General features: G+C 37.9%; 1 protein-coding gene across 1 annotated transcript in view; it reads left to right on the plus strand.

The window, feature by feature from the left end:
• HSF5 (heat shock transcription factor family member 5) overlaps positions 1-18,556 on the plus strand; it is a 55,602-nt gene that overhangs the window by 3,340 nt on the left and 33,706 nt on the right. Inside the window, exons 3-5 of the mRNA XM_010861720.1 lie at positions 8-200; positions 7,319-7,693; positions 16,270-16,367. Coding sequence (XP_010860022.1) covers positions 8-200; positions 7,319-7,693; positions 16,270-16,367 — 666 coding nt within the window. The remainder of the gene's footprint in view (positions 1-7; positions 201-7,318; positions 7,694-16,269; positions 16,368-18,556) is intronic.

Below are 18,556 nucleotides of genomic sequence, written 5' to 3' on the forward strand. Positions count from 1 at the left end.
GCCGCAGCTGCTCGTGCACCTCAAGAGGCTCACCAGCGCCAACAAGGCCAAGCTGGCGGCCGGCCTGGAGGTGCCCTGCCGCCCGCCCAACCGCTTCCAGAGGCTCCTCATCACGTCGGCCTCGGCCTCTGCCTCCACCTCCCCGCTGCAGCACCAGGAGCCGCCGCTGCCGCCCTCGGGGCCCCGGCCGGAGCCACAGGGTGAGTCCCGTCCCTCCTGCTCTGTCCTCAGCCAGCGGCGGGGCGCTCGGCCGTGAGGGGGCAACCGCCACGCCCGCGGGCATTTCCTTGGTGGTGTCAGGGAAGCGCCTGGGAGCCGCTGTCAGCCGTGCTTGCCGAGAAGTCGGCGCGGCACTGGCATCGCCCCCCTTCCCGCCAGCACCTCTCCTGGACGGGGCCCATGGACGATGAGGCCCTTCTGTGTCCACTGGCGGTCACGGGGACCTCCGCGTTAGGCTGGCTTTCTTGAGTCTTCTCGGAACCCTCGTGGGCTCCAAACCTCTATCGCCAGGTATCTTCTCGAGACCCGGTCTTTTCACAGCGAACACCTAAAAATAAGTAGGCCTTTGTTGAAGCCCTGGGTCTGGAAGAAACAGAACTGGCTCCTGCGTTCTGATAGGAAGCAGAACAGAGTTCCTCTACAGGGTGAGGATATGGCAAAGGTCAAGGTGGGAAGGAACAGTCGCAGCCGAGAGAATGTAGAACAGTTATGCTAGCCCAGGGAAAGTGGTGATCAAGGTACCTTGAGTGAGTGTCTGTCCTTGATGAGCCATGCTGTCTTCCACCCATTGACACATCTAAGAAATCTTGGAAGACGTGTTCTCACAGTGATCATATTTTAGGTTCCGGAGTAATGTGTAGAACCGTAGGCGTTGTTTGTATAACTTGAAAGCAAAAATATAATAATATATTTTCCTGTTTTTACCAGGTATTGCTCATAGGTAGAATGAATTGGCTAAACAGTTCTTTCATAGTAGCTGATTAGACCCAATGCTTATTTAAGGTGTTATGGTTAGACACAGGTAAAACCAAATTTGTGTGTGTACAAATGTCCAGTTTTAGTTTAAAATGATTTTATAAAGCTCATGTTTACAACCTTGGAATTTTTCACTGTTGGCTTCAGTCTTTCAGTTTTGAAAGAAGTTTCTATGTGTAAGTCTGTATTTTGTTGCTGTTCAGTTGCTCAGTTGTGTCAGACTCTTTGTGACCCCATGGACTGCAGCCTGCCAGGCTTCTCTGTCCTTCACCACCTCCCAGAGCTTGCTCAAACTCATTGAGTCTGAGATGCCATCCAACCATCTTGTCCTCTGTCATCCTCTTCTCCTGCATTCAGTCTTTCCCAGCATCAGTTTTTTCTAATGAGTCAGCTCTTTGCATCAGGTGGGCCAAAGTATTGGAGCTTCAGCATCAGTCCTTCCCATGAATATTCAGGATTGATTTCCTTTAGGACTGACTGGTTCTTGCAGTCCAAAGGACTCTCAAGAGTCTTCTCCCACACCATAGTTCAAAAGCATCAATTCTTCGGTGCTCAGCCTTCTTCACAGTCCAACTCTCACATCCATACATAACAACTGGAAAAACCATAGCATTGACTACACAGATCTTTGTTGGCAAAGTAATGTCTCTGCTTTTTAATATGCTGTGTAGGTTGGTCATAGCTTTTCTTCCAAGGAGCAAGCATCTTTTAATTTAATGGCTGCAGTCACCATCTGCAGTGATTTTGGAGCTCAAGAAAAATAAAGTCTGTCACTGTTTACATTGTTTCCTTCTCTATTTGCCAGGAAGTGATGGGACCAGATGCCATGATCTTAGTTTTCTGAATGTTGGGTTTTAAGCCAGCTTTTTCACTCTTTTCTTTCACCTTCATTAAGAGGCCCTTTAGTTCTTCTTCGCTTTCTGCCATGCTGCTAAGTCACTTCACTTGTGTCCAACTCTGTGTGACCCCATAGACGGCAGCCCACCAGGCTCCCCCGTCCCTGGGATTCTCCAGGCAAGAACACTGGAGTGGGTTGCCATTTCCTTCTCCAATGCATGAAAGTGAAAAGTGAAAGTGAAGTCGCTCAGTCATGTCTGACCCTTAGCAACCCCAAGGACTGCAGCCTACCAGGCTCCTCCATCCATGGGATTTTCCAGGCAAGAGTACCGGAGTGGGGTGCCATTGCATAAGTATGATGTAATCTGCATATCTGAAATTATTGATATCTCTCCCAGCAATCTTGATTACAGCTTGTGCTTCATCCAGCCCAGCATTTCACATGATGTACTCTGCATATAAGTTAAATAAGCAGGGTGACAATATACAGCCTTGACATACTCCTTTCCCAATTTGGAACCAGTCTCAATTTGTTCCGTGTCTGGTTCTAAACTGTTGCTTCTTGACCGGTATACAGGTTTCTCAGGAGGCAGGTCAGGTCGTCTGGTATTCCCATCTCTTGAAGAATTTCCCACAGTTTGTTGTGATTCACACAGTCAAAGGCTTTAGCATAATCAATGAAGCAGAAGTAGATGTTTTTCTGAAATTCTCTTTCTTTTTCTATGATCCAGTGATTGTTGGCAATTTGATCTCTGGTTCTTCTGCCTTTTCTAAATCCAGCTTGAACATCTAGAAGTTCTCGGTTCATGTATTGTGTTGAAGCCTAGCTTGGAGAATTTTGAGCATTACTTTGCTGGCATGTGAGATGAGTGCAATTGTGCGATAGTTTGTACATTCTCTGGCACTGCCTTTCTTTGGGATTGGAATGAAAACACCTTTTCTGGTCCTGTGGCCACTGCTGAGTTTTCCAAATTTGCTGGCATATTGAGTGCAGCACTTTCACAGCATCATCTTTTAGGATTTGAAATAGCTTAACTGGAATTTCATCACCTCCACTAGCTTTGTTTGTAGCGATGCTTCTTAAGGCTGACTTGACTTTGCACTCCACGATGTTTGGCTCTAGGTGAGTGATCACACCATCGTGGTTATCTGTATCATTAAGATCTTTTTTGTATAGTTTTTCTGTGTGTGCTTGTCACCTCTTCTTAATATCTTCTGCTCTGTTAGGTCCATACCATTTCTGTCCTTTATTATTGCCCATCTTTGCTTGCAAGTCTATGTTTACTCAAACTTAAAAAACTCTCTGTGATAGAAAAGTACTTTGACTTTTAAAACTATTTTCAACTGGATTTCTAATACCCTCCCCCTTCTTCCAGGAAGGTGAGGGTGGCAATATTTCCTTTCCTTGTTTAAAGAGTGGGTGATGTGTAGCAGCATACCAAGAAAGCAACAGGATATGATTATGAGAATTCATTCTTTACCTTCAACCAGGAGAGTAATAGAGACATTTTCATCGTGTTAACAAGAGATTTAACAGAAAAGTGTCTGGCTTACTTTTCACTTATGGGAAAATTTTAAATATACAAATAAAAGTAACACTGTGTTCAGTTTAATGTAAGCCCAGGGTTAGGAATGAGCAATCTTCATTTGGAATTTAGAAGATGGATTAGGTTGTGTATCTATGGAGTTTAGAAGATAAGGGATTAGGTTAGAGTTCTAGGAACTAGTTGGAAAAGTAGCAGTGGCATAGGAATGTTCTAAAGGAATTCTAAAGGAATATTAAGCCACTTACTTCCATGTGATGTCCATTGATTTTTGTGGGGAATCAAATGGAGAAAGGCAGTGGATACAATACCTTGTCATTCATTTAGATACTTGTTTTTTCAGATTGTGTATCTGGTGGGCATAAGGAGAAAAGACTGAAAATGTGTTCTTGGGAAAAACAGGATCACTACTTCAAAGAAAGAAACACACATGCATACATAGAGACCAATTCTTGCTCACTTTTTCCTCTTCTCCGATTTCTTTTTTCCCTGCCCTATCCTACACCTAGTTGTAAGTATAGAGTTCATTTCAGTTGAAGAAGCACAGGGGCTATGTAGAATCTGATTTTTCTCACTTATAATTCAGTTGGTCAGCATTTTAAAGATTACTTGTTGAAAAACATAAATGTAATTCATACTTTTTTGGTATAGCTAATACATAAGTTCATATTACCTCCATTATCATAGTTTTCATACATTTCATACATCCTGCCTGTTGGTATGTATAGAAAATATGTCAGGTGTGGATTGTCCACAACATAGACTTGGTTCATTAGGAAATTGTGTTACTGACTTGGGTGGAATGTAATTCTAAGTTTAAGAATACAGGTCCAACTTTGTTTTGCTTTATCTCCATGTTCTAAGTCCTTGGTTCTCTTTTGGCTCACTAATTTTTATTCTGCTTAATTCTTGATTATATGCCTGACTATACTGCTCCTTCTTCATTTCCTTTTTGTGTTCTGTGTTCTACTGCAGCTTCTGATTTAAATACTTCTCTTTTGCAGTAGAATCCTCTGTGTTAGGACCTGGTTCTTTTACCCAGGTCCATTGAGCCAGTTGTCCTGTTCACCTTCTGAGAATGTTGTTCAGTCGGTAAGGCGCGTCTGACTCTGAGACTCTGGACTGCAACATGCCAGACTTCCCTGTCCTTCACTGTCTCCCGGAGTTTGCTCAAACTCATGTCCATTGAGTCAGTGATGCCATCCAACCGTCTTATCCTCTGTCACCCCTCTGTTGCTGCTGCTGCTGCTAAGTCGCTTTAGTCGTGTCTGACTCTGTGTGACCCCATAGACGGCAGCCCACCAGGCTCCTCTGTCCCTGGGATTCTCCAGGCAAGAATACTGGAGTGGGTTGCCATTTCCTTTCCAATGCATAAAAGTGAAAGTGAAGTCGCTCAGTCGTGTCCGACTCTTAGCGACCCCATGGACTGCAGCCCACCAGGCTCCTCCGCCCATGGAATTTTCCAGGCAAGAGTACTGAAGTGGGGTGCCATCACCTTCTCCGTCACCCCTCTGTACTTGATAAGAAATGTGAGGGTCACATGTTTTTCCTGTTTTTGTTTGCCCGCTATTGTTATCTTGTTTTTATTGGCAGTTTATTTCATAATATTTGTTAAAGCTTTCTAAACTAACTCTCAAGAACCAAGTTTTGGGAAAGAGGCAAGTTCTTTCCTGGGGACTGACTAGCTCAGATTCACTTTTACAGATGGAATAGAAAGAACAACAGAAATTCAGCCTACCTTACATTTTTAGGATCCTGGATTTAAGCTTTGCCAAATACATATCTTAGATGTCCTAAAGACATGTAGGTGATGTTCTATAAAGTTGGTAGACTAGAACCCTGCGAAGTAACCTCTAACAGAAGAATAAGAGCTGAACGTGTTTTAGTTCTTAATTAAAAATGAAAACAAATGTCCTTCTAATTTGTGTCCTGTGTCCTTACATTAGCAGTATCTAAAATATTTAAATATTTGGGCATCACTCAGAATTTATCATAGTAGAAGTAGAAATGTATTTTAATTCAGATCTAAATTTGAATTTGAGAAATCAGGGTAGAGTATTCTTTAATTATCTATTGTTATTGACAGTCTGAAAATTCATCAACAACTTAACCTTAAAGAGGGTAAAGAAGGATTAGTGAGCTATTTGACACTCTAGCAATGTAAAGTTTTATCATCCAAGAAAGAAAAAAAAACAAACAAGTGATGGGCAGTTTGGGACCTCACAAACAAAAAATTTTTCTTTAAGTCTTAAAGCAAAGAACTGTCAGTGGTAGTTCAAAGTGTGTATACATGTGTTTGCTAGTCAGCATAAAAACTATTTTGTATTTTAAAAGTAGTTTTTAAAAGGTGTATCATTTAAATACATTTAATCTTCTGAAGGAGAAGTTTTTTTGTCCATTAGATTTTTTTCTCCATTAGCTCTTGATTTCCAGAATTGTTTTTTGTTTCTTATTTTAACTTTTTACTTTATATTGGAGTATAGCCAATTACCAGTGTTGTGACAGTTTCAGCAAATAGCAAAGAGACTCAGTCTACATGTATCCATTTGCCTCTAAACTCCCTTAGCATCCAGATTGCCACCTAACATTGAACAGAGTTCCCTGTGCTACAGGATAGGTCCTTATTGGTTATCCATTTTGTGTGTACACGTCTGCCCCAAACTCCTATATTTGTTTATTTTTGGCATTAATGCTTTATTCTTTTTAAATTTTAAGGGTTTATTTGAGCAAAATCAATTTGAATCAGGCAGCACCAAAACAGAAGTGATTATGAGCACTTCTTAATGCTTCATTCTTTAGAAGAAATCAAACATTATAGGAATACTAGAACAAAAGATGTATAACATTTAAATATTTGGAAAAGTAGGTGAGTGCCATCTTTAGCAGATGAGTAGCACGTAAATTAGACTTTCCCTCTGTTTTATAGATTATAGGTATAGTTTATATATATATTTTATTTATATAGATATAGTTTTATAGATATAGCTTAATACAACAAAAACAAATTGAAAAGCCTTTGTGAACCACAAAATTTAATAGGTAAAATCCTTCCTAGGAATAAATTAGACTAGCTTTATCTTCAAGAACCACAGTCTTTAAAATAAGTTCAGCTTGCAACTTTTATATTTTCCTTTTCTTCATTATGTAGTATTGCTCTTTCTCTCTCTTCCTCATCTCCACTGATTAATTCCTTTCAACCTTGCAAGATAAGAAAAAGCAAATATAGGAATCTCTTGTCTTGAGTGTGTGGATTTTTAACAGACTGTCTAGGTGATTCAAATGTAAATCAATGTTTGAGAGCCATTGATATCTAGGAAGGGACTAGAGATACTCTGAAGAAAAAGAGACCATAGAAAATTTTTGATTCAGGAATGACCAAGTCAGAGTTTCCAAGCTTGACTTTTCTGCAAAGATTGTTATTAAATTTTTTTTAAAAATTGAAAGGGAGCATGAAATTTCTTACATGAAATTTCTTTTTCTGGGATAATTTTTATTTTTTCCATACTTATATCTTTCATGAATATGGTTGAGTGCTTATTTTTGTACCTATTATTAAGATTCCTAAATGATTTAAAAGACCAAATGGAATTTCTAAAACTTCTAGGAAGTACTGATAGTTTATAGATTGGGAAAATCTGGGTCAGTCGGTTGAGGTGACAGGTAAGATGACATTTAACCTTTGATTTAATTTGATTTAATGTTAGAGTTTGGCCACTTTGTCTCATCACAATCATATTAACAACCAAACAAAATTTGTTTGATTATTTTTTCAGCATTGTATTTGTAATTTCATGTTGTGTATTCTGAACTTGTTTTTACCAATAAATTTCTGTTGTGTTGAGAATGGCTGGAAACTCAGCATATTCACAAGTGAAGAGTAGTGTATGTTTTGTGACTTTTGGTTTACTACGTCTGGTGGTGTAATATAAAATTAGTAAATGTGCTCTTCCTCTTTTATGCAGGACCAGTGGCTGTAGGACAATTTCACCGGTCGTTCCGGCGAGATAGTTTGTCTCCTTACTCCTACGTATCGACTTCATCCCACAACCACAGTACTTTTCCTCTGAAAGGTTTAGATCGGACCCCGATCCCTCCTAGAACATGGCAGAACTCTCTTGGAATGCACCCAGGACAAGTGGAAACGTCTCCTACTTTTTCAGATAAAGGGGTTCCATTTCCTGTACTACAGAGGTTTCCAACTGAGGTTACGTATACCCTGCAGCCCAGTGCCACATCTGTACACGTTCAGCAAGGTCCTCAAACAATGGTCAGCTCCTCCCAAAAATATAGTAACTACACACCCTCAGCGCAGTACTCCCAAGCCTACTATCCAACAGGTATGAGAAATTCAAATTCAGTGGTTTCTTTTAAGGTACTTGATAATGAGAACTTATATTTTTTTAAATGCATTTTTGTATGCCTAAACAAAAATAGGAATGTACACCTAAGAAATGTCAAAGATTTCTCATGAGTACTCATTTTTTTAACAATATGTGAAATTTCATTATGTTCTTAAAGGCTGTGAAAATTGTTGGAGCATAGAAGTGTATATTTTAGTGAAACTTTGGTATCCTCAAAATATGTTCTGGTAAGACTTAGTACACCAGATCTTGGTATAACACTGTTCTTGGTGTAGTAGTTTTTTTGGGTTTTTTCCTTTTAGAAAAAAACTACTTATATTACATATTGTTTATTTTTTAGTTATATAGCTGAGACTACCTCATAATGAAATAATCTTAGTATCTCAGTAATGAAGTTTAATATAAGAGCCTACTCACCATCTCTTAAGACTAAATTATATTCTTTTAATAAAAATGTAATGGTGTGGTTTGGCAGTGCAATCCCTGCAGGGTTAATCTCAGCCAGCGAACAGCTGGGAGTAGCTGAGAGAAGAGCCTGACAATGACAGCTGACCTAGAGCTCCGCCAAGGGCATGGAAGACCTGCCAGTAGAGCTCAGGCCACTCATTGGGAAGCCATGTGATAGTGACCATCCATTTAGCTTCTTGGGGCCAGGGGATGTTTTTGCGGGGATACATTTTTGCAGAATGATAATGTTACCATTTAATTAAAAACAATTTATTGTTTTGCAGAAGCACCATAGAGGTGATATGTGTTTTCATTATTGTTTACACAGAGTGATGAAATGGGGCAATAGAAAAAAGTCAAGGGTCAAGGCTTTCAGAAAAGACCAGGAAGAGAAAAAAGGGGGCAGTCCTTTGCCCTTTGAATTAAGAGTGTAGGCATATTAATTAAGTACAGCTGGAAGCAGTCTCCAGAGGTATTTTTGTTAGACCACTTTTCCCAGGCAGGCTGAAATCAAAAACTAAAATGAGTGGGAGGCATGTAAATTTGATAAGGGGGTTAAATGATTGGTTGTCTTTTAAAAGCTATAAATTTGAAAACTGTTCCGTTTATAATAATGCTGGTAATATGCAACCATTTTTATTTATTATTGGCTCATTGCATTCTACCTAAATACAGACAGTAAAAGGGATTGCTTTATTTTCTCAAAGCACTTAAGTTCAATATTATTAAAATAATAAAACCAGAGGTTAAATTAGATTGAATTCTATAGATTTTTGGAGCTGCTACTGTTTTGGTGGATGGAGAAGGATAAGGGGAAGAAATTATATGGAGTAAGATGATATAGCACTTTAATTGTTTGCCTACTAGAAACTTTAAAAATCTTTTTTTTAACATTATATATAAAAAAAGTGGAGACCTAATTCTCTTTTTTTCAGACTTTCAGCTAATTCTTTGAAGAACAAAAATATCTGGGTGATCTTGAAAGCTAGAAGATGACATTTTATGTTATATATCTTATGTATAGCAACAAATAGTGTCAGATCTTTCCTGAGGGATTTTTAATCAATATTTTGATAAATTAGGCATTTCTATCTAAATTATAATTTGGCTGCATTCCATAAATGCATAGAGTATATATATATGAGAGAGACAGTCTATATTTTTCTTATACTTGCTTTACGTTCTATAGCCCATCAACTGGACAACACCCCCGTCTCTCTTCCTTTTAGCAATGAATGTTTCTCTTTCTTTTCCTAACCTCCCTTAAACGCCCCTCCTCTACACTTCTAAAGACTCAAAAACTGGGGAGTTGAAATTTAGGAGGACTACAAGAGAGAGAGAAATGTGCTTGGCCTTCTAACTTGGAATTTTGGAGAAATTTTCCTATGTACATATTAGATATGGTGCTTAGGTTCCATATTACGATTAGTGCTGCAGTTAAGGTAAGGATGATTATAGTCTGGCTTAGGAGCCAAACTAGCCTGTATGATGATGTTTCTACGGTTCTATGTATTCCAAGTTCCGAACAATCCTCTTAGAAACTCCTAGTTCTAAATTTTATGAGAACTAGTTGTATGATATTAGAAAATACTACAAATTTATTCATTCGTTATAGAAGTACTATTTGTTAAATTATTATAATTTAGGATCTGTGTCATTTCAAAAATATTTTGTGTTAGCTTGGATTTAAATTTATAAATAAACTTATTAATTTTATAATTACATTGAAAATTGTCTCCAGGAGTCCAAGATAAGGACTAGGAAAGAGACACATTAAAAGAAGAAGTGCTGCTGATGTTTTGATAGTATAGAGTGCATATGAAATAGAATCTTGTATTATCTGAATTTTTGTTTTGTCTTCTTTGATATGGATGATTGAAATTACTGTGAAGGTTCTGAGGTTATGAGAAAGAGAAAGAAATCTCATGATTTCATAATGAATTCTAATATATAGAGTAGTTCTATGATGTAATGTACGAAAATTGCTTTGAACATTCTGAAGTACTATAGAAATAAAAAGTTGTATTGTTAAATATGAAAGACCTTCTATGGAAGGGAAAGAAAATGCCAAAGAAATAAGTGTACAAGTACTTAATTCCTCCAAATCTTAGGTGAAAGAGGCAAGACATAGTGAGCAGTTTAACCAATATTTAGTGAATACCTGTTTGTGAAGGGCTTTACAAATGACTTTACCAAAGTTAAGTAAAATACTACTCTCAGAGGCAGGATAATAATCACTCTCAATCCAGCTTTCCAAATCCTAATAAAGTAACTAATTTTGGAATAATGATCATACTTGAATCCTTTCAAAGTGAATTATATGACTTGAGATTTGGATCAAATTTTAGTAAAAAAACAATACTCAACTTCATTTAAAAATCAGTTATATTGAAAATAAACTTGGATCTGGTCTTCATGTGGTATAACCAGTAAAATTTGTATTTTGTAATATTTCATAAATTATTTCTCTAGTAAAGCCAAACTTTGAGACTAAAAAACTGCTCTCAAGACTGACTCATAAATGGACTCACATGAGTTGTTTCTCACATTTGCCCTTCCTCTCTTGAGGCATCTGTTTTCTTTGCCCTGCTCGTTTACATTTTTTCCACTCTCAACCGCTTCTTCAAAGGCAACATGTTATAGGTCCAGCATCAGTGGACTCTTTTTAGTCTTGCCCTATCTTGAATTCAGTTTTCTTCTCTAATGCTGTTTTCAGGGTGCTACTGTAATTTAATTTCCCTTTTTTATAAAAAAACTTTATTTTAGACCTTTTTGTTTTGCTCATTCTGTATGTATTTGAACATACAAAAGAATATTAGTATATTCATATTTATATACAGAATCCTGTATTGAGGAATTGTTTTCCTTTGACTCATGTTGTAATGCTGAACTGATTCAAAGTTAACTTTGACTTTTTGCCCAAGTTAAGTTTTAAGCTCAAAGCAGTGATTGGTGATTTGTAGCTGCCCTTTGTCTCGTATATTTGTGTAGCAGTCACTGTGACCAGGTACTATGCTGAGTGCTTTCCAAATATTAATTCATTTAATCCTCAAAACAACTTTATAAGATAGGGAATGTAGTTATCCTCATTTCATAGATTAGAAGCTGAAGCACAGCTCAGCACAGGCAGGGCTAGGAAACAAATCTAGGCAAATTCTCTCGAGTTCATTCCTTCGGCCATTGTGTTCTGCTTGTTGCTGCCGGCCTGCTTGTAATACAGAGAGGACGTTTTGTTTGTTTTGTTTTTCTTCTGAGAGACTTTTTCCCGGTATACCTCTTCCCCAGAGTTAGTTCCTTCTAGATAGGGTAGGTGACAGATACTGGTCAGGGGGACCACCTCGCCTTCTGTGCTACTGACTGCAGGGCACTGACCCTGGGCTGTTGACTCTCTGCTCCAGCAGAGAGACAGACTCTATCCAGCTGCTAGAGTGGGACATTCAGTCTGCAGCTGTGTCTAATTCATTTCTGTATCCCCCTGCACCTGGTGTAGTGCTTGGCCATAATGGGCTCTCAGTAAATATTTATTGAGTAAACGAAGTAATTTTAGCCTCAGCTTTGCAGTTAGTCATATGATGGACATTGTGACATTCTGTGGATTATTTCATGTCACTCGGTTTCAATTTCCCTTTCCAAAAAGTGGCAGTAATAATTTGGGTCTGGGATTAAATGAATTAATGTATAGAATTTGAATAGACTTCAAAATTTAAAACACTTAAAAACTTTATATTTACATATAAAGGATAACATATTTTAAAAGCTGTATTTCAGATGAACCTAGCTACTAACACTTTAAAGGCTGACTGAAGTGATTTAAAAGAACATACCCTTCTCACGAAGGTGCATGTGTTTTATTATTTTCTGAACTGACTCTTGGGCAAAGAAGGTTGATGATTACTGTTTTGAAGTACATTAAATTTTAAACATTTGATCTTTAGGCTTTTCATTCTACATAATGTACATAAACAAGTATAGAATATGAAGTTATAAGAACTTTCTGATGCTCTGGAAGCCTGTATTGTCAGTTTCTCTGGAAAGGCCTGAGTTTGTTCTTATGGAGAGAGGGACTTGGCGTAGATACATTAGGAGGATTTTTAAATAAAAGCACAATTATATTTTATTTTCATTGCAGTAAAATACATATAGGATTGACCATTTTAGCCATTTTTAAGTGTATAGCTCTGTGGCATTAAATACATTCACATTGTTGTACTAGCATCACCACCATCCTTTTCTAGAACTTTTTCGTCTTTCCCAGCTGAAACTCTGTACCCAGTAAACACTAACTTCACATTGCCCTCTCGCCGTCTTGTGGCGACTGCCGTCCTGCTCTCTGTCTTGAAGAAATCTGCTAACTCTAGGAACCTCATGTGAGGGCAGTTGCGTATTTGTCCTTTTGTGATTGGCATCTCTCACTTATTCCGAGTCATTGATATAGTGGGATGAGTCAAATCTCCTTCCGTTAAATGCTGACTAATTTTCTGAAACTCCCATGTGCATGGACCACATTTTGTCAGTTGGCCTGTTGATAGACGCTGGGTTGCTTCTACCTTTTGGCTATTGGTGGTCTGAACTTGGTTCTACAATAATATGTTCTGCTTTCACTTCTTTTGGTTATAGACTCGAATACCATTTCTTTACCTCACTGTAGATGAGATGTTGGGGTTCTGGTTGCTGTCGTAACTTACCTTGAAATTAACTTTACTATTAGGATATTTTTCCTTTTGAGTATTTCTTTGCTGTTGATACTGTACTATTCCAGAGTAGCTTCAAGTCCAAAACATTTTATTTTTATTTATTTATTTATTTTTAAAAACGTTTAAATTATAAATATGAATTACTTACATTGGATAAAGTATATGAACTTGTTTTCCTAACCTATAGTGGATGTGAAAATTTTTACCTTTAGATAAATTTTTAGTAATCTATTTTTTACCATAAAAGATGTCATCAACTCATATATGAAATAGAAATTGTTCACTATTTCCAGCTTTTTATTCATTCAGTGCCTTAAATGAACACTGCCTTCAGAAAGATACTGAAGGATCTTTATGGAGATGAATGTGTCTTCATAGTGATAAACTCAGTTTTAGAAGTGTTAGTACTTTCACAGTGCTTTCCTAATACACACTGGATTAATTTTTCATGTATGAAGCACACAGTTGTATTTTTATAACTAGATTTTCATATCCAGTGAACTTATTAATACTTTACTTTGTTGTGTTTTGTTGGCTGTATGAGGTGGGACTGCTCTGGTAAGGAACTAGCCATTGAGGGGTCTTTGGATTAGCTGTTCACCTCCCTGTCTTCAGGCAGGCACCTTTCTACTTCCCATTTGTAACTGGACACTTTAAAGGACAGTCACTGTTTTGCTGTTTCCTTAGATACCAAGTCAGCTATCAACTATATATTAATATATTCTTGACTTGTATGTTATATTTTATTGCTGTATATTCTATGTTATTTTTTCAAGAAACTTATTTTAAGGTGCACTTTAACAACTATTCAAAATATGTAAACTGTGGCATCAGATTGATTATAGCACTATCAGAAAAATAAAGCTAATACCTTTCATTGATTTATTTGTAACAAAACACTTTTATGGTGCCCTGATGGGTGAAAAGATCCCTTGGAGGAGGAAATGGCAACTCACTCCAGCATTCTTGCCTGGAAAATTCCATGGACAGAGGAGCCTGAGGAGCTGCTGTCTGTGGATTCACAAAGAGTCCAACATGACTGAGTACACACACACGCGATAGGGGAAAATCTGCAGCCCCTTACTGAGTCCTTTCTGCCACTAGGGGGCTGTTTTTCTTAGCTGTTAAAACTGGAAAAAGATCCCAGTTTTTTTCAGTTTCAGCAATCCCTGCAGACCCCTCCTTAGCTTTTTGGATTTAACTTATTTCCCAGGGTATTTATGCTTTTAAATATTCTGGGAAACCAAATTCCAATCCAAAAATTTTTTATTGTGTATTTGAATAATCTCAAAGGATATGGGAAGTGACAGCTGCTTGAATTTTATATGGCCATCCTAGTAATATCTGGCTTTTTTAACCACTGGAATTGTTAAAATTATGTAATTCAGAAAACATCAACCCTTATGTTCTTACTTGAACTAGAATTCTATCCATTATTTTTTTATTTCCATGTGTAAAATTTAATGCCTTAAAATGCACATGTATAATAAAATATTTCTCTTATACCTTTATGAACTTCTGACATTTTAAAAATCCGTAGTCAGTAATGGGTAAAAGGGAAGCATTTTGATGAATTTTTGCAACTGTTAGACTAATTTATTTCAAAGATTATAGAATGAGATTATTTAATAATTTTACTACCGTTATTCAGAATATGAGAAATGTGGACCAAAAATGTTGCCACCTATAAATAAAGATACCTTAAAAATATTCCACAAGTGGAGTTCTAGTCAAATTAAAGTATTACATCTTAGGAAGAAAGATTAAGGAAATATCGTGATACATTAAAGAGCATGTACTTTGCAGTTTGATGATTGCCTCTGCCACTATGAGCTTTGTGAACCTTCAGCACATTTTTTAACATCCCTGAGCTTTAATTTCCTGATTTTTGTAATGTTAATATCTCATTCAGTTGTTTGGATTAAATGAGGCAATACATGTTAAAGGACCTTGGACTGTGCCTGGAATATGTTAGGTGCTCAGTAAATCTCATACTCTCTTTAATCCAAAGGTGTGATGTTATAACTGATTCTCATTCGTTCTGGAGATTCTCTCTCTGGAAAAGAGGAGACTCAACCAATTATTAAGGCTGCATCTGTAAGTATGGGGACTTCCCTGGTAGCTCAGCTGGTAAAGAATTTGCCTGCAATGCAGGAGACCCCAGTTTGATTCCTGAGTTGGGAAGATCTGCTGGAGAAGGGATATGCTACCCACTCCAGTATTCTTGGGCTTCCCTGGTGGCTCAGCTGGTAAAGAATCCTCCTGGAGTGTGGGAGACTTGGGTTTGATCCGTGAGTTCGGAAGATCCCTGAAGATCTCCTGGAGAAGGGAATGGCTACCCACTCCAGTATTCTGGCCTGGAGAATTTTGTGGACTATTCCATGGGGTCACAAAGAGTGGGAACGACTGAGCGACTTTAACTTCACTGTAAGTATGACTATACCAGTACAAAGAATTCAATCTTTTCAAGGTATCCTAACTATAAAGAGGAAGTTTGGAAAATATATTTCCTTAGCTAAAATCATTAGCTATTTGTATACTGATTGCTTACTGTACGCCAGTGTTGTTTTTAGTAGGTACTGTTATTATTCCTATTCTATTAATAATAGGATACAGAAATGGAAGCCCAAAGGGATTAACCTTACTCCAGTTTATGTTCTTGTTGTTTAGTCACTAAGTTATGTCTGACTCTTTTTCAACCCCATGGACTGTAGCCCGCCAGGCTCCGCTGTCCTTGGGATTTCCCAGGCAAGAATACTGGAGTGGGTTGCCGTTTTTTTCTCCAGGGTGTCTTCTTGACCCAGGGATTGAATCTGCATCTCCTGCGTTGGTAGGCAGGTTCTTTACCACTGAGTCACCGGGGAAGCCTCAGGTTTATGTAGCTAGGCTCCAAAGGCAGACAGTCTAGCTCTAGGTCTGAATTCCTAACCACTTGGCTAAATGAATAAAACACTTTTTTCCATAGATTTAACTGGATGCATTGTATATACAGTAGGAGTGTTTGGAGAGTTTTTATACTTATTTTATACTTAAAAGCACACCTTCCTCCAAATGTTTGTTACTATTAAAATGATTGAAATAATTATTTTAGAATTTTGAATATGTTCTGATATTTTCAATAAAAGGAAATTACTACTTTCAGTAAGAATAGACTTTTGATTAGAAATGTAGCAAAATATTTAGGTGCTGAAGGATTCATTTATAAAAGTAGAAATGACCCTTTCAACTGACTTTTAGTATTGCTTTATTACTGTTTGTTTTCAACAAATAATGGCACCTCGTTGGACTAAATATATTGCACCCACAAAGGGAAACTTTGGGAAGTTTTTGCTCCAGGTTGAAAGAGAGGTGCGCCTTGAAGGCCGTGGGGACGCACGTGGGTTGATAGCTCTCTGTGTCTGTCTGTTGCAGCTGTGCTGCAGTGCTGCTCGCCTCCCACCCGCATGGACGCGCTCAGTAGCTGTGTCACGCCGCCTGCCGCCTCCTACGCACACTGCAGCTACTTTCAGGTAAGAGGCTGGGAGCCATGGACAGTCTCTGCATCAGGAACAGTACGGTTGACCAGTTGACCACGCAGTTTCAGCGTGTAGTTTTATCTTAATGAGTAGCCAGAGGTAAGCTGTGGATTATGGCCTCAGTTTTTCTCAATTCTAAAAAAAAAAAAAAAGAGTTGATGTAAATGATGTCTGAGGATTCTTCCAGGCCTACACTCTCTCTTCTGGGCCTCCTGTTAGGCACACTAGCCACATGTAGGCTATTTAAATAGAAATTAATTAAAATTAAGTAAAATTTAAAAATCGTTCCTCAAGTCACTAGCCACATTTCAGATGCTTAATAGTTTTGTATGGCTAGGGGCTACCGAATTTTATAGCGCACAGAACATTTTCATTATTGCTGACAGTTGAAACAGTGTTGTTCAACTAACTGTCAGCAGTGGTAAAACTGACTACCGTGGTAAAATAATTCATTTTTCCAGGTAAGCGCTAAAAGTATATAAATCACCAAATGACAGATCCTTCCAAGATAGCACAGATAATTACTTTTTTTTTTTAAGGAGAAAGGGAAAATGATGTAAAAAATGAGAAACCCCTGTGTTGTAAACACCACACTTCAATCATTTTCTCATTATTTATTAGGAAGCAGTTTATTTGATTGAAATGTTGTAGACTACCAGTTTTAGGATAAAATTAAATCCTGTTTGTATTTTTATGTTGCAGTTGCTTAAAGATGGAATTGTTTTCCTTTGATATCATGTAATCATGATAGTTTCCATTCTTAAGAAAATAACTTATTAGTGGCATTCCAGTACTCAAAAGAACATTCCTTTTTTCCTTTTTTTAATTTAGAAAATATACATTGGAAGTCAAATTATAATCAGATTGTTGTTTGGAGAGCACAGAATCCAATGAAGGGGACTTAGATGGACATATTTAATGGCAGATATCATCAAGCATGTTAGTCTCGCTGTTTCATATTCACTGGAAGGACATGTCTGTCTCACAAATTAGATGATCTTATCTGTAGATTCAGGGATTCTCTCCCCTGGGTCATACTAGAGATACTCTGTTGGTGTTTTTTGATTATATTTATGTTTTAAATTTGTTAAAAGATAAGAAAGCCTTCTTCAGCGATCAATGCAAAGAAATAGAGGAAAACACAGAATGGGAAAGACTAGGGATCTCTTCAAGAAAATCAGAGATACCAAAGGAACATTTCATGCAAAGATGAGCTCGATAAAGGACAGAAATGGTATGGACCTAACAGAAGCAGAAGATATTAAGAAGAGATGGCAAGAATACACAGAAGAACTGTACAAAAAAGATCTTCACGACCCAGATAATCACAATGGTGTGATTACTCACCTAGAGCCAGACATCCTGGAATGTGAAGTCAAGTGCGCTTTAGAAAGCATCACTACCAACAAAGCTAGTGGAGGTGATGGAATTCCAGTTGAGCTATTCCAAATCCTGAAAGATGATGCTGTGAAAGTGCTGCACTCAATATGCCAGCAAATTTGGAAAACTCAGCAGTAGCCATAGGACTGGAAAAGGTCCGTTTTCATTTCAATCCCAGAGAAAGGCAATGCCAAAGAATGCTCAAACTACAGCACAATTGCACTCATCTCACACGCTAGTAAAGTAATGCTCAAAATTCTCCAAGCCAGGCTTCAGCAATATGTGAACCGTGAACTTCCTGATGTTCAAGCTGGTTTTAGAAAAGGCAGAGGAACCAGAGATCAAATTGCCAACATCCGCTGGATCATGGAAAAAGCAAGAGAGTTCCAGAAAAACATCTATTTCTGCTTTACTGACTATGCCAAAGCCTTTGACTGTGTGGATCACAATAAACTGTGGAAAATTCTTCAAGAGATGGGAATACCAGACCACCTGACCTGCCTCTTGAGAAATTTGTATGCAGGTCAGGAAGCAACAGTTAGAACTGGACATGGAACAACAGACTGGTTCCAAATAGGAAAAGGAGTTCGTCAAGGCTGTATATTGTCACCCTGTTTATTTAACTTCTATGCAGAGTACATCATGAGAAACACTGGACTGGAAGAAATGCCGGGAGAAATATCAATAACCTCAGATATACAGATGACACGACCCTTATGGCAGAAAGTGAAGAGGAACTCAAAAGCCTCTTGAGGAAAGTGAAAGTGGAGAGTGAAAAAGTTGGCTTAAAGCTCAACATTCAG

Source organism: Bison bison, unplaced genomic scaffold (genome assembly GCF_000754665.1).
Source record: "Bison bison bison isolate TAMUID 2011002044 unplaced genomic scaffold, Bison_UMD1.0 scf7180017864472, whole genome shotgun sequence".
Lineage (NCBI taxonomy): Eukaryota > Metazoa > Chordata > Mammalia > Artiodactyla > Bovidae > Bison > Bison bison.